The following is a 21,021-nucleotide window of genomic DNA, read 5'->3' as shown; positions in this document are numbered from 1 at the left end:
GAGTGACACCCCCTAGCTCCGCCCCTCTCATATCAACCCCCATCCCAGGCCCCTCCTCCCTCCTGGAGTGACATCCCCTAGCTCCGCCCCTCTGATAGCAACCCCCCATCCCAGGCCCCTCCTCCCTCCTGGAGTGACACCCCCTAGCTCCGCCCCTCTGATAGCAACCCCCCATCCCAGGCCCCTCCTCCCTCCTGGAGTGACACCCCCTAGCTCCGCCCCTCTGATAGCAACCCCGCCCCCATCCTAGGCCGCTCCTCCTTCCTCCGCCCCCTCCACCTTGCTGCGCAGCGCAGCACGCGCGCCGGCGGGTGGGGGTTATGCGTGGCGACGCACGACGTCGCCTCGCGTGCGCGGCGTGGCGCGTGTGACGTGGGAGTTGGGGGCCAGCCCGGCGCTGGGGCGGCCGAGCGGCGATGCCCAAGTACTGCCGGGCGCCGAACTGCTCCAACTCGGCCGGGCAGCGCCGGCCGGGCCGCGAGCGCCTCAGCTTCTATAGGTCAGTCCCGCGGGCGCGGCGTGACGTCAGGACGCGTCACGCGCCGGTCCGGGGTGTCACGCGCGCGGCGTTGTCGCCCCCATTCCTCCTCCCCCCCCCCCGAGCAACGCGGGACGGGAGGCGGGCGCCGGCCTGGAGGGGGGCGGAGCAGGTGGGAGACTGTGGAGCGGGAGGGCTATGAGGGGGCAGTGAGGTGAGGGGGCGGGATGCAGTGGGGGGCAGTCTGGGGGGGGCAAGAGGCAGTGAGGTGAGGGGAGGACCGTGGAAGGGGCAGGAGGTGGTGGGGGGCGGGGGCAGGAGGCGGTGGGGGGCGGGGGCAGGAGGTAGTGAGGTGATGGGGAGGACCGTGGAAGGGGCAGGAGGCGGTGGGGTGAGGGTGGGGGGACAGGAGGCGGCGGGGGGCAGTCTGAGGGGGCAGGAGGCAGTGAGGTGATGGGGAGGACCGTGGGGAGCAGGAGGCAGTGGGGTGAGGGGGTGGGATGCAGTGGGGGGCAGTCTGGGGGGGGCAAGAGGCAGTGAGGTGAGGGGAGGACCGTGGAAGGGGCAGGAGGTGGTGGGGGGGCAGGAGGCAGTGGGGTGAGGGTGGGGGGGCAGGAGGCAGTGGGGGGCAGTGGGGGGGGCAGGAGGCAGTGAGGTGATGGGGAGGACCGTGGGGAGCAGGAGGCGGTGGGGTAAGGGTGAGGGGGTGGGATGCAGTGGGGGCAGTCTGGGGGGGCAAGCGGCAGTGGCGTGAGCGGGAGGACCGTGGAAGGGGGCAGGATGTGGTGGTGCGGGGCAGGAGGCAGTGAGGTGAGGGGGCGGGATACTGGGGGGCAGGAGGCAGTGGTGTGAGGGGTTGAGACACAGTGGGGAGCAGGAGGCAGTCGAGTGGGGAGGAGGCAGCAAGGTGAGGGGGAGGACCGTGGAAGGGGCAGCAAGTGTGGGGGGGCAGGAAGCAGCAGGAGACAGTGGGGTGGGGAGGAGGACTGTGGAGGGGGCTGGACAGGGGCCGTCTGGGGGGTAGGAGGCAGTGGGGTGAGGGGGAGGACCGTGGAACAGGCAGGAGTTGGGGGGGATAGGAAGCAGCAGGAGGCAGTGAGGTGAGGGGGTGGGATGTAGTGGGGGTCAGTCGGGGGGGGTAAGAGGCAGTGGGGTGAGGGGGAGGACCGTGGAAGGGGCAGGAGGTGGTGGGGAGGGGCAGGAGACAGTGAGATGGGGGGGTGGTCTGGGGGGCAGGAGGCAGTGGGGTGAGGGGGAGCACAGTTGGCATGGGGAGTGGGCCATACAGGGGTGAAGTGCATGGAATTCCCCTCCCCCAGTAGCAGGATGGTGCTGTCATATCGGTATGTGCCACGTGGTGGGTGTTGCCAGGTACTGTATATTACTTTCAGTGTAGGCGGGCCCTTTATTTAATAGCAGTGAGTGACAGGTGCCGTATGGTTACAGAGGTGCTTACAACACCAGGGTGTAGCCATGGCTAATAGGCCCTAGGCACTGTAAGGTATTGGAATGGGGCAGGGAAATGGGCTGGAGAGCAGGAGACTCTTTCACTGCATCTGTTTTTATTGGTGTCTGGCTGAGCCCATGCACCTGCTGCCCTGGGGTGTAGGGGGAGAAGAGCAGGGTGTCAAATATTTGGAATTTAGCATTACCCTGGGGTTGATATTCAGGCCTTGCCAGCCGGATCCTGGTGTCTGCTGCCACCTCTCTAATCACTGTTATCTGTTTGGATATTTGATAGCATATGGGCCAAGAGCAGTGCTCAGGGAGTCAGGACTTTTAGGTCCTCTTCCTAGCTAGCCTGGTGACTCACTGCTTGAATTTGGGCAAGCTCTTCACCTTTCTGTCACTCCATTTCCCCATCTGTAAAATGGGAATCATAACATGGACCTGCCTCAAAGGGGGCTGTGAAGCTAAATCAGTGAATGTTTGTGGGTTGCTTGGAGATCAGAGGCTGAATGTGGCCGTGACAGCGTGAGGTTTGGTTATCACTGAAGACCTTTTCTGATGTCCATGCAGGTTTCCCTTGCATAACCCAGAACGACTCCAACAATGGCTCTCTCAGATGAACCAAGAGAAGTGGGTACCCACCAGATACCAGCATTTATGCAGCGAGCACTTTGCTCCGTCGTGTTTCGAATACAGGTGGGGGGTTCGCTATCTAAAGCCTGATGCTGTCCCCACCATCTTTCAACTGTCTGAAAACCCCCTGGTAAGTCTCTGGTCATCAACTGATATGAGGACTTTCCAGTGTGAACTTGGAAGAGAGTTTTACAAAATAGCTGACTTGGGAGGGAGCATGGCTGAGTAGCTAGTGTAGCGGACTGAGCTCTATTCTTTACTCTGGGAAGAAATTATTCCCATACTTATAGTTGGGGAGACTGAGGTACAGAAGTATGAAGGGACTCAAAGTAAGGGCTTCTGAGTTATATTCCCGACCCTGGGAATGGCGTTTAGTGGCTAGAGCAGGAGGGACTGGAATGCAGCTCCTGGGTTCTACTCTCAACCCTGGGAGTGGGGTCCAGTGGTTAGAACATGGGGGACTTGGGGACTCAGGGCTCCTGGATGCTGTTCCCAACTCTGTTACTGACTCTGTGTTACCTTGGACAAGTCTCTTCCCCTCTCTGTAGCCTAGTTGTCCCATCTGTAAAATAGGAAGAATGATATTGACCGCTTCTTGAGGGGACTGTGAAGCTTTGAGCCCCTTGAGGGGAGCTTGAGTCACTGTGTTTTTGTTACTTGTATGAATCTGGCAAGATGATCAGAAACCAGCCTAGTCACTGTCAGGTGGCCTGCCTATACCTGCCCCTGGTTCAACAGGCTATTGACAGTCTGTCACTCCCAGAGCAAACAGCTTGAGAGTAAACAGCTCTGTCATGTGATTTAACAAAGGCTAATAGCAATGGAGGAAATAATTGCCTAATCAGAACATAGGAGTGGGAGGTGAGGAGCATGTGGCTCTGTCTGACTGTGCATGCTTGTGCAAGGTGTTGGAGAGGGGGCTGGATTGATGACTCAGGGATCCCAGTGGCAGGCCTTTGACTGCACTTTAAATCTGGGCAGTCCCTGCAAAGCGCCCCAGGGAATGGCAGCTAGTAATGCAGTTGAGAATCAGGCCTGTTGGAAAACCTAAAGCCGCTTTGCACTGTTCAAGAGTGCAAAGGGGCCCGAAAGTGAGCAGAAACGGCTGCTTGAGCCTCCCTCTTGTGTCAGAGGCCTCCCCAGCTGGCACAGAGTAGGTGTAAGGGTCCTGCTTGTAACACCTGGCTTGGGGATAGATCAGGGCACAGCCAGAGCACACAGCAGTGTGTGTGTGTGGGGGTGGCCAAGGGGTGGCCAGGGGGTGGCCAGAGTGCACTGTGCTGTGTCCATCCTCTGCTCCCCAGGGCCCATAGGAAAAAGAGCATACCTTAGAGCAGCTCTGAGGCTGCTGTAATTGACATTGGAAGCCAGATAAGGCTCTCCCGCAGCATAGGGGAATGCGAAGGGAACTGCTAGCCGCCTCTTCCTCCTGCCTCAAGCAGGGCAGGTAATTGGGCCCCCTCACCTCTGCATTGTCATTCAGAGGCAAACACATGTTGTTTCTTTGGTGGCTTGCAGAAAAGGGAGAATCTTGCCAGGCCTCCATGCGAAACACAGACCAAGAAGCTAATTGTTGAGACCAGCATGGACAGGACCGTGCAGGGGCCACAAGCCATGGCTGCCCACCCCACTCAGGATACACTGGAAGCTCTCGCCATAGCTATCGACCCAGGTCTGTCCTCAGCCCCGATCTACGTGGAAACCCAGCCCTCTGTCTCGGATCTGGACCTCCATGCCCTCTCCTCCCCTCTGGTCGGGGCGGTGAACCTGATGCCTCTCGTTCAGATCGTGGAGCCGCTCAACGCTGTAGCCCTGGCCATGGCCTCGCCCACAGAGGGCATAGAGTCCATCCCCATCCATCTCCCGGGCCAGCCGTTTCCTCCCGCCATGGACCAGTGTGTGGATTTCTCCGTTGAGGCCTCACCGGACTCTTTCGTGGCGGACGTGCCCGAGCAGTTTGCCACAGAGATCATGGTCTCTTGTGAGGATGCTGCTGTGGTGGACCAGCCTGAGGGCACCTTCGCTGCTGATCAGCCGCATACCTTGGTGGCCACGGTGGACCCACAGGAGATCGCAGACCAGGGCACCCTCTTCATTGAGAACGTGTCCATCCAGCCCCTTCTGGAAACCGACCCTTCCACCGCAGCTGTCTTGAGCTCCCTGCAGGTGTCGACCACCCAGATGGTGGCATATTTCGAGACCATCCCCACTGCGCCAGTGGTGACCTCTGGTGCCATGGGGACGCTGACGTCCAGTGCGTCGCCTCCCGAGACTGTGTTGTCCTCAGCCTTGACGGTGCCCATTGTCTCCACGGTGCCCATCGTGTCGAACTATGCCGCCGGCTCCCTGGATGACGACGACGACTCCTCCACCATCGAGGTGGAGCTATGTGCCGAAACCCTGGAGGAGCAGCTCGAGGAGCACCGCTACCACAAGAACGAGCTAACCACCCAGCAGCTGGTCGACCTGGTGATGGGCCTGCAGAAGAAGGTAAAGGTGCTGCAGCAGCGACACCGGCGTCACTGCACCAAACTGGAAGCCATGGAGGGCGTAGTGGAGCAGCTGAGGAAGGAGAGCCTGGTGTCGGAGGAGAAGCTCAAGCTGCTGGAGATGGTAGGTTGGCGCGTGTCTAAGCTCTGTCTGCCTGTCTAAGGGTATGTTCTGATACTTGCCGGGTCCCTCGCCACCAGTTGCGCTTAGCATGAGGGAGTCTTGTCTATCCCTGCTGTGGGTTGGCTTCCTGAAACTACCAGCCTCGGGAGCACAAGTGCTGCCTTCCAGGCCTCTGCAGGCCCCTCTTTCTCTACACAGGTAAGCAATAGGCACATGTCATCTTGCTGTGGGCCTAGCCCTGTTCCTCTGAACACTGACAGAACTTGTAGATTTGCTGTTCCCAAAGGAGAAGTCCACTCCAGCTTGTAAAATGCAACTCTGGACACCACTTTAGTGTACACACACATCCCACTGCATAGGTATCTATATAGTAAAAACAAGAATCGGTTCAGCATCCAAGGACAGAGATTCCAGTGATAGTGGGTCGGAATATTGGAAACGGTTACATATGAAACAAAATCATAACACGCTTTCTAGAGATTATATTTAATTCACACAAGGCGTTTTCATACCTCCTACAGCAGGGGCTCTCAACCTTTTTCTTTATGAGGCCCCCCCAGCATGCTATAAAAACTCCACAGTCCAGCTGTCCCACAACAATGGTTTTTCTGCCTATAAAAGCCAGGGCCAGTGTTAGGGGCGTAGCAAGGAGGGCAATTGCCGGGACCCACACGAAGCTAAGTTGATCAGGCTTTGGCTTCAGCCCTGGGTGTAGGACTCAGGGACCCGAGGTGCAATCCTGGGTGGCAGGACTTTGGCTCTCTGCCCTGGGTCCTAGTGAGTCTAATGCCAGCCATGCTTGGTGGACCCCCTGAAAACTGCTTGTGGCCCCCCAGGGGGCCCTGGACCCCTGGTTGAGAACTACTGTCCTACAAGATAGCCTACCCCAAGTCCTTTCCCCAGCATTTTCAGCCAGTAGGGTTGAGACCTCTTCTCATAAAATCAATCCCACTGACAGCTTGTTCTTACAGATTGAAGGACTAATGGGGGTTCATAGGCACCCCCTAGAAATAGTCCCCCAAACCATTGTTTGCAAACAGGATAAACCCCCTGTAGCTTGTTTTTTCCTGTGCTGCTTTCTCTTTGATGGCACATCCCTCTGTTAGCATTTGACAAGCCAGACCAGAGAGAGAAATGTATCTTAGCTAATTATTCTACAGAAACATAACTCCTTAAATATCCCCTGTACATCCATCTTACAATGATCAAGAGGACCAGTGTATGACACACTTTCAGTAGACCCTGACATGGACCTTTGGTGAACTAGAATGTAAATACCAGACTCCGGAGATCCCTGTAGCCCTCTGTCAGTTGGCACCATGAGGTCCCTGGGTCACACATGTATGCATACATGGGGATGATTGCAATCTGTGTGGATGTACCTGTGCTAGTTGCACTCTTGAAGCCAGGATGTGGCACTGCGGGCTAGCTGGAGTACGTCTCCAAGACAAACCCGTGGCTGCAGTGTAGACATAGCCGTAGGTACTATCATGGTGGTATCTCTGCACTTCACAATCTTTAAAATCCTGTGGGGCAGGGCTCTTGTCCCCATTGTATAGATGGGGAACTGAGGCTCTGAGAGGCTAAGTGACTTGCCCGAGGGTCACACAGGAAGCCTGTGGCAGAGCCGGGAATTGAACCTGGGTCTCCTAAGCAGTGCTCTAGCCACTGGAACACTGTTCTGTTCTACCTAGTGGCTATGTCCCATAAAGAATGCAGATACGGGCCTTTAGCTCAAGCAGTAGCAACTCATGAAGTTAGAGCTAGGGGTCCCATGTTTGATACCCACAAACAGCCTGAGCAGGATGCTCTGAGTGCCTCATGTGGGGATACAAGGGGTGGGATTTTTTCCTGCTTCGGTGGGTGGGGGACAGACCATATAGCCTATTGTTCCCTACTCTATACCATATGTGGGGCCAGATTCATCCAGCTGGCTTCACTCTGCTCTGTGGAACAGCTCCAGGGAAGGATGTGGCCTGGTATGCTGTCCTGGTGACTGGGTGGCCCAGTGTCTTGTGGGTGTCTGTTCCTAATGGTGATGTCACTGCTATGGGAATCAAGGCTACAACAACCATTGGAAAGTTGTTCCCATCTGCCAGCCTGTCTGGCTGTCCCTGTGTGAGGAGAAGTGGGGGGGAGAGGTCTTTTGCAGCGAGCAGGGGTCTGTGTGCCAAGCCAAACCACTAACTCCCACATCGCCTTGGCCCAGAATCCATCGGGCCATTGGGACCAAACACCCCCTCTTCCCTGCTGGGGTGATGATGGAGGTACCTTGGTAGGGGGAGTGGGGCACTTTTCAGCATTACCCAGGATGACCAGGGTGAATACTACCACCTGGTTACAGTGGGAGGACACCCTGTCTGTGCCACACCAGGGGAAACTCTCCTCAGCCACCAGCTGCTGGCAACACAGGTGCACTGCTCTGGGCTCCAGGAGCCCCCTCTTTCCCAATGCAGGCTAGCAGTTTACACACCCCACTTTGTTACATGTGAGTGCCCAGTCCCCTATTTTCTGGATGCCTGCAGGGTGCGCCAATCCGCTGTCTGTGTGGAAGCAGTGCACCCCTGTTCAGTGGCTTCTCAGTTCAGCACTCTCCTTAGACACGTCTATAGTAAAACCACATTAAAGCTCGAGGTAAAGATTCAAACTAAAGGCAACTATAAGGGTTTGGAAACATAAGGTTTCCAACCTGGTGGCCTCTCTGCCGTTGAACTCCTCAGGGACATGTGACCGTTGACATGCACAATACAGAGGCTTTGCAAAGAAAACAATCACTCTCTGCTTGAGATGGCCCAAGAGATATACAGATCCAGACAAAACACGCACACCTCCACACATTCCCTGCATCAGTTTCCTCACCTCTCTGAAACGTCTTTGGACTTAGATCAGAGTCGAAAAGTAAGTGGCACCTTTTATTGACTTTTGGGGCAGGGCAATGACACACAATAAAAAAACAGGTGTCCAGGACCCTCCTCCTGCAACTCACCGCTTCTCTTCTGAACCCTACTCTTGCTCTCTTTCTTCTCCAGCGAGCTTCTCTGACCTTGAGTGGTACTGCAGTCAGAAAAGCTGTCTTCTGCTATGAAAGTGTGTCCCTTTTTTTCCTCTCTATGGTCTCTGAGTTCATATGGCATAGCAATAACATCCAGTTTCTTTGTTTCTCCCCTTCTGGGAAATTCCAGTGTTCCAAACCCAAGGCCCCCGCAGAGGTGCTGGAGAAAACCAGTCCTCTTAGCTTCAGCCAGCGCCTGGTCCTGAGGCGCACTCCCAATTGAATGAGAGCCATTCAGGTTAATAAGTCTCCATTGTCCCTGGTCTGGAAGAGACATGCTACAGCCCTGAGAGCAGATGGTGGAACCCACATACACCGAGGCATTCAGTGATACAGCAGTGTCATAAAACCAACCAATGCGTAGCTTCCTCACCGTCATAGGAGCCAGTTCTTGCAAATAGTACTAGCAAGAAGGCACGGTGGCCCCATGGGTTAGGATGCCAGTATGGGAGACCCAAGTGCAATTCTCTGTGCAGCTACAACCCCCCTGTATGACCTGTTGCAAGTCACTTAGCCTCACAGGGGTCTTGTGGGGGGAAATACACTAAAGATTGTGAGATGCTCAGATACTATGGTGATGGGCACTATAGAAGTACCCTAGATGGATAATAAATCTGATAATGTTCACAGCTCTGTATCTTCCCCCGCCCCTTGAGAGGCTGTTAATACCTTGTGCCATGGAGATAGGGTTGCTCAGAGCCCCTACTAGACGATCTTTCCATTGACTAGTGCAATAACCTTCCATGCCTAATCATCTTTTGTGGGAGTGGCTTGTGTCTGCCCTTAAGTGCCAAATTGGCTGTGGTGTTGGGTTCTTTGTTAGCACATCTGTTCGGCTGTCTGTTCAGTCACCATTCTCTCCCTGTCGCTGGGCTCGGATGCAAAAAGATTCTCTCACTGCTCTTGTTTTAGGAGGGTTTTAATTGTTAACTTTGAACTTTCCCCTCATCCTCAATTGGAATTCACTCAGGCAGTTTATTGTTTTTGATCATTTTAATTGAACTGGATAAATGCATGTGGATGGACTGTATCCCCCGGTCTTCCTCAGATCGTAGCTTGAAGTTGGATCTTTTCCTGCTGCTCACTCATGCTGGTCTTGAAACCAGAGGCTTTGATTTAATTTATTGCCTACACCAGGGGTTCTCAAACTGGGAGTTGTGACCCCTCAGGGGGTCACGAGGTTATTACGTGAGGGGTTGCGAGGTGTCAGCCTCCACTCCAAACCGTGCTTTGCCCCCAGCATTTATAATGGTGTTAAATGTATTTAAAAGTGTTTTTAATTTATAAGGGAGGGTTGCACTCAGAGGCTTGCTGTGTGAAAGGGGTCACCAGTACAAAAGTTTGAGAACCACTGGCCTACACTGTATTGTGGGGCTGGGAAGTTGGGGGCTTGGCAGAGTTGTCTCTGTTAAGATGAGAAATTGATTTTACGAGTCAGGTAGACTCACGATGTCATCTTGTCTATATACAACTATCTCTACCAAGTGCTGATTCCCTGAATACAGTACAAACAAAACAGGCATCTTTCTTGCTCATACATCTTCAAGTCTGTCCCTCCAGAGCGGGCTGTCCCCAAGAAATCCCATCTCTCTGCTTCCTATCAGGGTCACACTCACAGCTCTTTCCCCTGGCTCTCTTGCCTAGCTTTTGAGTTTGCAGCCAGGGCCCCTCCTCAGTTTACATGGCATAGCTCTGATGTGCCATGCAGCCTGTTCCCTTGGGCTGCCAGCCTTTCTTGTCTGCAGCTGCCATCAAGTGGCTTGATTGCTCCTTCTGTTTAGCCTAAAAGAGTGCTTGGCGACACCCGTTGGCTACAGTGGGGCCTGTGACTGTGTTTGGATCCAAGGTTTGCTTGCTGGCAGCCTTTAGCCCTTTCAGCATGACAGTATGTTTATTCCGATGAAGTGGGCTGTAGCTCACAAAAGCTTATGCTCAAATAAATTGGTTAGTCTCTAAGGTGCCACAAGGACTCCTTTTTCTTTTTGCGAATACAGACTAACACAGCTGCTGCTCTGAGACCTGACGTATGTTTACCCCCACGCTTTCCTGTAGCATTTTGGAATAGGGGGTATGGGAGAGGCAGTTGAAGCAAAATTATGTTGCATGAAACAGGATCTGCTTTACCCAGGCCAGACTAAGATAATTGTGGTAGTCCCTTCTAGCCTTAAAAAAACCCAAAAAAAACTACTGATCTGTGGACCTGGGGGTTTGTCTACCCAGGGAAACTGACCAGAATAGCTTCCCATATGGATACTCTTATTCCAGAATATCTATAGGACTTGAAATCCATACCCTGCCTTGTTCCAGAATAACTTTCCCATGTTGATGAGCCCTGAAATAGTTGAGGTGGGGTCGAATGGCTTGTGGGCTTGACTAGGAGAGAGGCAGCGTCTTTCACTTCTAGGTCATCGGTTCAAGTGGAGGTTTCCGACCTCTGCCTGCGGTTCCCATCACAAACCAGGCCTCTTCCCAGCAGCCTAGGCAGAGAAGCCAAGGAATGCACAGGCCACTGAGACTGAACTCCTCTGTCACTCCCTTTCTCTGTGATCTGCAGGACCCTTTCTAGGGCTCAGAGGGGAGAGTTCAGCCCCCAGGGTCCGATCAGCCCTTGGGTTCTCTGCTGAGGCTGCTGATGGGGGCCTAAGTGCACCTCTGGCTTGTGCACCTCTGGCTCCTGCACCCTTGTTCGATAGCAACCAAACTCCTTTTGTCCATGGGCCACCAAACAGCTGTCAGACGGGAACGACTCATTTGCTGTTCCCTGGGGTTAGATCTAAGGAGCGATCTGGAGCTAGAGTCAGAGAGCGTAAGGCCAGAAGGGACCACCAGACCATCTAGACTGATCCACTGTATCTCACAGGCTACCATCAGCACCTGCGTGCTAAACGCAGCCACTGAAATTAGACCAAGTATTACAGCTTGCAGGAGATTGGATTATCATGTGCCACAGGCAGCGAATAGGAGGGACTGAGGGGCACCTGTGCCCAAGGCCCCAGCAGTGACAGGGAAATGATTCAATGAGAGAGACCCAGATCATCCCAGCAAGTGACCTGCCCCCCATGCTGGTGAAAACCCCCTGAGGTCCCCGCCAGTGTGACCTTCCGGGGGGAAATTCCTTCTTGACGCTGAGGAGCAAGAACCAGCCAGCCAAGCACCAGAGGGTGCGTCTACACTGCAATGCAAAAACCCACGGCACCGAGGCTTGGAGCCCAGGTCCATTGACTTGAGCTGCGGGTCTAAAAATGGCAGTGTAGATGCTCGGGCTGGAACCCAGATTCTGAGACCTGCCGCTTGGTGGGTTTGAGTCTGGGCTCCAGCCCAAGCATCTACACTGCAATGTTGAGCCCTGCAAGCCGTGGCTGTGCTGCGGGTCTTTTATTGCAGTCTTAGATGTACACCTCTGAGCCCTGGCCCCTCCCATCCTTTAAGCAGCGCTGCCTGAAAACCTCCCCAAGCAAAATCTTTAACCTCCCGTCTTGCTCTTCCCCCAGGCTTGCCTGCAGTCCAGCGCGGTGATGCCAGAAAGCGGCAGCACGGTTGCCATCATCTGCCAAGAGGAAGACCGGGCTCTAGTGTACGCTGTTCCCCAGCTCCCAGAGGAAGGGAATGAGACAATCATCCACGTGGAAGAGCAGTAACCCAGAGACCCGTCCTCTAGAGCCCTCCGCTCCCTGCTTCACTGAGCTGCACGTTCAGGGATCGCCCAGGTCCTTCTCTCCCCAGCAACAGGAGCGGCGATTCCCGTGCTGCTGGCGGTGATGCGGCAGCTGCGTATTCAATGGCCTTAATGCCATGGCACCTTATTTTTGTGGGGAGTAGAGAGGTGGGTTTGTTTCAGGTTGGAATGATTGTTTCTATAGGGTCTTCTCGTGGGGGGGGATCAAGTTACTGGCTTGTCCATGCATCCACCTCCCTGAGCATCTTGAGCTGCCGGGTCCTGCTGTCACTGGCTTAATAACCACCGATTAAAAGCCGTATTTACTTGTGTACTCGCTCTGCCTGCGTATAAGCTGGCTGCCTGGTTGAGTGACAACAAAAATGAGTGGGGTGTGTATAAGCCAAGCCAACTCACCCCGTCCTAAGCTGCTGAAAACTCCTCCTGTCAGATCTCTGCTTTGCTGCTGGCCCTGAGGCTTCTGCCTCCCCTGGGTCATCCTGTGTTTAAGCCCTCCCCCATTGATGCTTTGGAATCCTAGCACAAATTTCTCTGCCTATGCACAAGTGTCTGTGCGGATGGGAAATGGACCGAGCAGATTGAACCAGCAAAGCCGGGCTGGAAATCTTGAGGATACCAGTGCTTGCCCCAGATCTGGGCTGCAGAGGTCCTGGAGGGATGTGTGACTGTGTATCAGTTAACACTGGCCAGCTGCATTGTCACCCAAAACGCTGTCTTTACAAGGCTCTCCGCTCCCCCCCAGGGTCCCATGCATCCTGGGTGTGCGCAGTTTGCCATGGTATTTAAATGGCTTGTTCTAGGCAGTAGTGCCAACCCCAAATGTTCAAAACATCACCAAAATATCAGGAGCTTGGCTTTCAAATCTTGAAAATAAGGGCTTTGGGGTTCTTTTTATTGGCGTTCTGCTTTTTGAGCCTTTAGGGTGCCCTGGGGTCGCATTTTGAAGCTTTCTCCCCAGCCAGGAGGGCTAGAAGCTTACTTTTGCTTTAAGAATGAAGGCTGCAATCATCACATCTCCAGGAGCTGGGGCTTTAAGGAAAATAATAATTTATCATGAGACTCAGGACAAAATCATGAGAGTTGGCAACACTGTGTAGAAGGCTTGTAATGGTGCAGGTTTAGCAGCTGGGGAGATGGGCAGGGCCAGTCACTTCAGGGAACGTGGACGTGTGCACTAGCTCTGCGGAGAGGTTTGTGGCTGCCAGGAGTTGGGGTCATCAGAAAGCTTGATAAAGGATTTGGCAGAGGGGTTGGGCACCTGGGATTTTCGGGGGTGGGGGTGGAAAGATGGGGGTGTCTCCTGACTCCCATGACTCCTGCTTTTTTCTGAGCCCAATCCATGAATGTTTAGAGCCTGACCCATGACTCCAGTGGGGGCTTCTGTGCTGGGTGCCCTAGCTTTGCAGGCAGCTCTTGTCTATCAGGTTCCCTGTTTGGAAGACACTGCAGTTAAGCAATTCGGCTGCTATTGAGGATGATGGCAAAGCTCCCATTGACTTGAGTAGGTGCAGGATTGGTCCCTGAATTGCAAGTTATCAGTAGAAGAGAAAGCTTTGTTTAGATCTAAGGATAGCTCATCCTCCAAAGGCTTTAAAGCAAGGCTATCCACCCCCCCCCCCCCCCGCACCATGTTGTCCCGTTGCCAGTGGCTTTCCCTGACTAGCTGTGTACTTGATTCTTTCCTGAGGGTGTGAATAAATTCTCTTCCACTTTATTTTTTTATTTAAGTTTATTTTTAATACAATTGTTTGCAAATGAAACAGCCGGAATCAAAGGTTGACTGGTGACACCACGATTTTAGATCTTGTTGAATGTGTTGAGGGGAGGGACGGGGACCTCATCGTGCTTAAATCTTGATTTGTCTCTCCACCAGAGAGATTGTGTTTGTACCTGGTTAAAAAATGCTTTAATAAAAATGAATGATGATGACAAAGAAGTGCGGTTTCCACAGTGAAAAATTCTCCCTGGAGCATTTCCTTCCAGCCTATTGGGTGTATTAAAATCAGGGGTCTGATTTATTTATTTTTTCCTCCTCACTCTCTCCCAGTGTAAATCAGGAATAACGCCACCACTGTCAGCGTGTGGAGCTGGGGCACCGGTCCTGGGTCCACATGACGTCTGTACTGGAGCAGAGTGCCTGAGAGCACGTTTGCGCTGCGGTTTGGAGCCTGCCAGCCTGGCTTGACTGATGTGGGCTGGTGAGGCTTGCTCTGGCTTTCCAAAAGTGCCATATAGACAGTGCTCTGAAGTTGCATCTCGGGCTGGAGCTCGCATCATCAAAGCGTTCCTGCTAGCCTTTATCTGGCAGATTTGAGCTAGCGGTTCTGTGCTGAGGCTTGGGGGTATCGCTGCTGCAGGCTCCAATATGCAGTATAGAGACACAGTGAACCACTGGGCAGTCCATCCCTTCTAGGCACTTTTGGATGGCTACATCTCCTGCGGCAAACTCCTGCTTGTTCTCTTTCATTTTTTATTTGGGCTAACGCCATTCTCTGCCAAAGGAACGTTCCCTAAAGCCCATTATAAATCACACCATGAAGCCGGGTGGGTCCCGGACGTTTGAAAGTTGAGCTCTATCATAAATATAAAGGGAAGGGTAATCACCTTTAAAATCCCTCCTGGCCAGAGGAAAAATCCTTTCACCTGTAAAGGGTTAAGAAGCTAAAGGTAACCTCGCTGGCACCTGACCAAAATGACCAATGAGGAGACAAGATACTTTCAAAAGCTGGGAGGAGGGAGAAAAACAAAGGGTCTGTGTGATGCGGGGACCTGCATGGAAACCTCCTAAGCTTACTTTTACCAGCTTAGGTTAAAACTTCCCCAAGGTAGAAACTATTTTACCCTTGGACTTTCACTGCCACCACCAAACATTTATCTGGGTTTATTTTTTATTAGGAAAGCGTTGTTTGGAAACGTCTTTCCCCAAAAAATCTTCCCAACCCTTGCACCCCACTTCCTGGGGAAGGTTTGGTAAAAATCCTCACCAATTTGCATAGGTGACCACAGACCCAAACCCTTGGATCTTAGAACAATGAAAAAGCATTCAGTTTCCTTACAAGAAGACTTTTAATAGAAGTAAAAAAGAATCACCTCTGTAAAATCAGGATGGTGAATACCTTACAGGGTAATTAGATTCAAAACATAGAGAATCCCTCTAGGCAAAACCTTAAGTTACAAAAAAGACACACAGACAGGAATATTCATTCTATTCAGCACAGCTATTTTCTCAGCCATTTAAAGAAATCCTAATCTAACACATACCTAGCTAAAAGAAAAGGAGGACTTGTGGCACCTTAGAGACTAACCAATTTATTAGAGCATAAGCTTTCGTGAGCTACAGCTCACTTCCTCAGATGCATATCTGTAGCTCACGAAAGCTTATGCTCTAATAAATGGGTTAGTCTCTAAGGTGCCACAAGTCCTCCTTTTCTTTTTGCGAATACAGACTAACACGGCTGTTACTCTGAAACCTGACATACCTAGCTAGATTACTTACTAAATTCTAAGACTCCATTCCTGTTCTGTCCCCACACAGACAGACACAGACCCTTTGTTTTTCTACCTCCTCCCAGCTTTTGAAAGTATCTTGTCTCCTCATTGGTCATTTTGGTCAGGTGCCAGCAAGGTTACCTTCAGCTTCTTAACCCTTTACAGGTGAAAGGATTTTTCCTCTGGCCAGGAGGGATTTTAAAGGTGATTACCCTTCCCTTTATATTTATGACAAACTCCATGTAAGGAAAACACAATCCCACCCCCAAGCGTATCGGTTGCAGCTAGTCCTTTATGTGTCTCCTTGCCACCCCGCACGCTCTCTGCAAAATGCTGTTGTAGATCTTCTTAATTTGAGCCTCCCTCTCCTTTCTGACCTGCGTTAATGAGCAGGGGAATGGTTAATAATTAAGGGAGGCCTAGTGGATAATGCACTGGTTTGGGTCTCAGGAGATATTGGTTTTATTCCCAACTCTGCTTGCTGGGTGAGCTTGGGTAAGTCACCCCACCTTCTCTGTGCTTCAGTTCGGGGTTGAGGATACCTATCTCCTTGGGATCTACTGATAAGTACCATATGAGAGCTAACAATGGGGACATTTAGGCTTTGCCTTGACTAAGGAAAGTAGCTGAGTTTAGGGCTGGCTTTGCTAACACATGCCAGCTAAGCCTGACTGAAGTGTGTCCACTTTTCCGAGTCAGGATAAAGCCTTGTAAACATAATTGGCTTAGCAGCCGTTGAAATCAGTAAGGCAGTCTCCACATCAGAGCTATTGTTACAGGCTCTCTGCAAACTCAGGCAAGCTCTTCTGAATTGGTAACACTCGGAGCAGCTCTCCCCTCTCAGATTGCTCTTAGTGCTGGTCCACACTTAAAATTAGGTCAACCTAGCTACATCACTCAGGGCTGTGAAAAATCTCCTGTCCTGAGTGCTGTAGTTAGGTCAACCTAACCCCAGTGTAGGCCCGGCTAGGTGAATGGAAGAATTCTAGCTACCGTCTCTTGGAGAGGTGGATTAGCAACATCAATAGAAACTCCTCTTCCGTCAACGTGGGAAGCATCCATGCTATGGAGGTACAGCAACATCAGTTACGCTCAGAACAGTTACCCTCTCTCTGCCAGGGCGTCAGGCTCTCTGCAAACTCAGGCAGTCTCTGCATCAGTCACACTCTTCACATTTTGAAGATTTCCTTTGTAAGCGTAACCGCCAAAGACTTATTTTTTCCCTTTATACAAAAGCTGAGGCTCTGGGGAACGAGTGGAAGGTCTGGCTGCACCCCCCCGCCCCAATGAGTTCTTCGAGGGCACATCCCATTCTTTGTGAAACCTGGTCCTAGCTAGAATACAGCCCTAGCTCTGAGTTGTTAGTGTGGTGCTACTAGGTTTTTCCAGCACACGGTGGCAGGGCGCAGCATTGCCCTGCTGCAGTATTCGCTCCCACAAGAGCTGCGTATGTGCAAATTGATCTTCTCGTTGCAGAATGTCTGCGTGGAAAAGCTAACCTGACCTCAGAACAGTCGGATGCTTGACTAGCATCCACCATACGTGCTTTAAACATGAATCTCCCAGGGGCATTGCAGCTTCCAAGCCACCATCCTCCATTTTGTCCAGCGTGTGTGGAAGGAGATCGGCTGATGGGGGGATGGAGTTTTATAGCTGCTTTTAAGGTGATTTGTAGTAATGGACGCTCAGTTTTCTCCTAGCTCCATGCCAGCTCCCTCCCCTGAATTACCGGCAAAATCTTTCACGCTTGACACAAAGGATCACGCACACTGCGGAAATGGGCCTTCTCCACTGAAAAGCTTTTCTCTGGAGCTGGGATTGAATTTATTACCCTCTCCCCACCCTGACCTCTGAGCTCCTAATCTGATTTTGCAGATGGCTCGTGCCTTTATTATGGCGGGGTGGGGTGTCACTTTTGGGGGGGTGAGGAGGAATAAAAATTGGCAGTGCTTCAGCAACAACCTGTAACTCCCTACAATGCCCGCTGTACATAGTGTGGGGGTAGTTGCCATTTTTACTGTATATGGTCATCATTAGGTTCCAGAGTTATTCTTTTGCGATAAACGGGACCAGCTGCCTTCCCACATAGAGAAGGCTGTTGTAGCTGTGGAGGTTATATAACAGGCCTGTATTGGGTCATGCTCGGAAGGTATTCGTAGTTAGAAACTTTTACAATCTGTGGCAGATTGGCAATGCCCATGGGTGGGAGGGAAGTGTCAGGCCCTGCCCCACAGAACTCATGGGGTGTTTGGAATCTGGTCTGGGTCTCCCATCCTGGGTCTGCTAACACCTCAGCCCGCCGAACTGCTTCATGAGGGGGTGGTTCTGTTCAAAAGCCCGGGCACAACAGGGCCTGAAGCGCTGAACTCAAGTCTCGGGAGCTCCGGGGTTGCTTTGTCACTCCCTGTTCCAGACAGTGCAGGATGGCTGTGCGCTGCTGAAAGAGCCATCCTGATCCCGCCCCTGTGGCAGCCCCATTTCCGTGCACCCAAAGGCTCCTAGGCACTTTGGGGCCCCCATTAGTGGAGGGGAGGCATCTCTCTCACTCAGTCACCCCCACAGAACGACCCACGCTCCCTTCCCTATGCCTCTTTAGCTATGCGGCCCCCCCTATTCCTCTATACTCCCGCTCACTGTGTTTTAATCCTCTATCCCGTTCCTCCCCTGGAACCCCCACACCTCCTGCTCTGTCAGTACCCCATCATACAGCCCGTCTCTACCCCCTTCCACTTCCCCCAGGCACTCTGCCCCCTTACGTTCCTCTCTAAACCCCATAAACTCCTAGACCTCCTTTATAACCCCCATGCACCTTCTCTCCCCCCAGAACCCCCATAACACCTGCTAGCTCCCTATAGCCCACAAAGCAACCTGCTCTCCCCATGACACCCCTCCCATATCCCCGGTTCTCCTCCTGTAACCCCCACACAACCCCATAGCCTCCTCCTTCTCCTATCCACCTTGTTCTCCCCCTATAGTCCCCATAGCCTTCTGTTCTCTTCCTGTAACCCCCATACCAAACCAAGAGGTTCCTTCCCGCCCTGTTCCCTCTTATCTTACCCCACAGCCCTCTACTTCCCCCATAGCCCCAGCTCCCCTCTACACCCCCTCATTCTGCCCCACAGCCCCCTACTTCCCCCATAGCCCCAGCTCCCCTCTATACCCCCTCATCTTACCCCACAGCCCCCTACTTCCCACATAGCCCCAGCTCCCCTCTACACCCCTCATCCTGCCCCACAGCCCCCTGCTTCCCCCATAGCCCCAGCTCCCCTCTACACCCCTCATCCTGCCCCACAGCCCCCTACTTCCCCCATAGCCCCAGCTCCCCTCTACACCCCCCATCCTGCCCCACAGCCCCCTGCTTCCTCCATAGCCCCAGCTCCCCTCTACACCCCCTCATCCTGCCCCACAGCCCCCTGCTTCCCCCATAGCCCCAGCTCCCCTCTACACCCCTCATCCTGCCCCACAGCCCCCTACTTCCCCCATAGCCCCAGCTCCCCTCTACACCCCCCATCCTGCCCCACAGCCCCCTACTTCCCCCATAGCCCCAGCTCCCCTCTACACCCCCTCATCTTACCCCACAGCCCCCTGCTTCCTCCATAGCCCCTGCTCCCCTCTACACCCCCCATCCTGCCCCACAGCCCCCTGCTTCCTCCATAGCCCCAGCTCCCCTCTACACCCCCTCATCCTGCCCCACAGCCCCCTGCTTCCTCCATAGCCCCAGCTCCCCTCTACACCCCCCATCCTGCCCCACAGCCCCCTGCTTCCCCCATAGCCCCTGCTCCCCTCTACACCCCCTCATCTTACCCCACAGCCCCCTGCTTCCTCCATAGCCCCTGCTCCCCTCTACACCCCCCATCCTGCCCCACAGCCCCCTGCTTCCTCCATAGCCCCAGCTCCCCTCTACACCCCCCATCCTGCCCCACAGCCCCCTACTTCCCCCATAGCCCCAGCTCCCCTCTACACCCCCTCATCCTGCCCCACAGCCCCCTACTTCCCCCATAGCCCCAGCTCCCCTCTACACCCCCTCATCTTACCCCACAGCCCCCTGCTTCCTCCATAGCCCCAGCTTCCCTCTACACCCCCTCATCCTGCCCCACAGCCCCCTGCTTCCTCCATAGCCCCAGCTCCCCTCTACACCCCCTCATCCTGTCCCACAGCCCCCTACTTCCCCCATAGCCCCAGCTCCCCTCTATACCCCCTCATCCTGCCCCACAGCCCCCTGCTTCCTCCATAGCCCCAGCTTCCCTCTACACCCCCTCATCCTGCCCCACAGCCCCCTGCTTCCTCCATAGCCCCAGCTCCCCTCTACACCCCCTCATCCTGCCCCACAGCCCCCTACTTCCCCCATAGCCCCAGCTCCCCTCTACACCCCCTCATCTTGCCCCACAGCCCCCTGCTTCCTCCATAGCCCCTGCTCCCCTCTACACCCCCTCATCTTACCCCACAGCCCCCTGCTTCCTCCATAGCCCCAGCTCCCCTCTACACCCCCTCATCTTACCCCACAGCCCCCTACTTCCCCCATAGCCCCAGCTCCCCTCTACACCCCCCATCCTGCCCCACAGCCCCCTGGTTCCCCCATAGCCCCAGCTCCCCTCTACACCCCCCATCCTGCCCCACAGCCCCCTGCTTCCCCCATAGCCCCAGCTCCCCTCTACACCCCCTCATCCTGCCCCACAGCCCCCTGTTTCCCCCACAGCCCCAGCTCCCCTCTACACCCCCCCATCCTGCCCCACAGCCCCCTGCTTCCCCCATAGCCCCAGCTCCCCTCTACACCCCCTCATCCTGCCCCACAGCCCCCTACTTCCCCCATAGCCCCAGCTCCCCTCTACACCCCCTCATCTTACCCCACAGCCCCCTGCTTCCTCCATAGCCCCAGCTTCCCTCTACACCCCCTCATCCTGCCCCACAGCCCCCTGCTTCCTCCATAGCCCCAGCTCCCCTCTACACCCCCTCATCCTGTCCCACAGCCCCCTACTTCCCCCATAGCCCCAGCTCCCCTCTATACCCCCTCATCTTGCCCCACAGCCCCCTGCTTCCTCCATAGCCCCTGCTCCCCTCTACACCCCCTCATCCTGCCCCACAGCCCCCTGCTTCCTCCATAGCCCCAGCTCCCCTCTACACCCCCTCATCCTGCCCCACAGCCCCCTACTTCCCCCATAGCCCCAGCTCCCCTCTACACCCCCTCATCTTGCCCCACAGCCCCCTGCTTCCTCCATAGCCCCTGCTCCCCTCTACACCCCCTCATCTTACCCCACAGCCCCCTGCTTCCTCCATAGCCCCAGCTCCCCTCTACACCCCCTCATCTTACCCCACAGCCCCCTACTTCCCCCATAGCCCCAGCTCCCCTCTACACCCCCCATCCTGCCCCACAGCCCCCTGGTTCCCCCATAGCCCCAGCTCCCCTCTACACCCCCCATCCTGCCCCACAGCCCCCTGCTTCCCCCATAGCCCCAGCTCCCCTCTACACCCCCTCATCCTGCCCCACAGCCCCCTGTTTCCCCCACAGCCCCAGCTCCCCTCTACACCCCCCCATCCTGCCCCACAGCCCCCTGCTTCCCCCATAGCCCCAGCTCCCCTCTACACCCCCTCATCCTGTCCCACAGCCCCCTACTTCCCACATAGCCCCAGCTC

The 21,021-nt window shown here is 54.3% G+C and overlaps 1 protein-coding gene across 2 annotated transcripts; it reads left to right on the top strand.

Moving 5' to 3' along the window:
* The first annotated feature begins 307 nt into the window (after positions 1 to 307).
* THAP8 (THAP domain containing 8) lies at positions 308 to 13,837 on the top strand. 2 transcript variants are annotated; one of them, XM_073321450.2, is made up of 4 exons: positions 308 to 499; positions 2,498 to 2,690; positions 4,079 to 5,173; positions 11,717 to 13,837. In XM_073321450.2, the coding sequence occupies exons 1-4, from the start codon at positions 417 to 419 to the stop codon at positions 11,861 to 11,863; spliced, it is 1,518 nt and encodes a 505-aa protein (XP_073177551.1). In that variant the 5' UTR covers positions 308 to 416; the 3' UTR covers positions 11,864 to 13,837. The 2 variants fall into 2 exon arrangements, with proteins under 2 accessions (XP_073177551.1, XP_073177552.1); XM_073321451.2 differs by lacking the exon at positions 308 to 499 and adding an exon at positions 1,736 to 1,849.
* The last annotated feature ends 7,184 nt before the right edge of the window (positions 13,838 to 21,021 follow it).

This window comes from Lepidochelys kempii, chromosome 23 (assembly GCF_965140285.1).
Source record: "Lepidochelys kempii isolate rLepKem1 chromosome 23, rLepKem1.hap1, whole genome shotgun sequence".
Taxonomy (NCBI): Eukaryota; Metazoa; Chordata; order Testudines; family Cheloniidae; genus Lepidochelys; species Lepidochelys kempii.
This window is presented reverse-complemented; position numbering and strand designations above follow the sequence as displayed.

Bases quoted from the DNA above. Each gene is read 5' to 3' on its own strand.
- THAP8 (XM_073321450.2), top strand. From the start codon at position 417: ATGCCCAAGTACTGCCGGGCGCCGAACTGCTCCAACTCGGCCGGGCAG. The intron at 2,691-4,078 runs GTAAGTCTCTGG...GGTGGCTTGCAG, and splicing joins AACTGTCTGAAAACCCCCTG to AAAAGGGAGAATCTTGCCAG. The intron at 5,174-11,716 runs GTAGGTTGGCGC...CTCTTCCCCCAG, and splicing joins AGCTCAAGCTGCTGGAGATG to GCTTGCCTGCAGTCCAGCGC.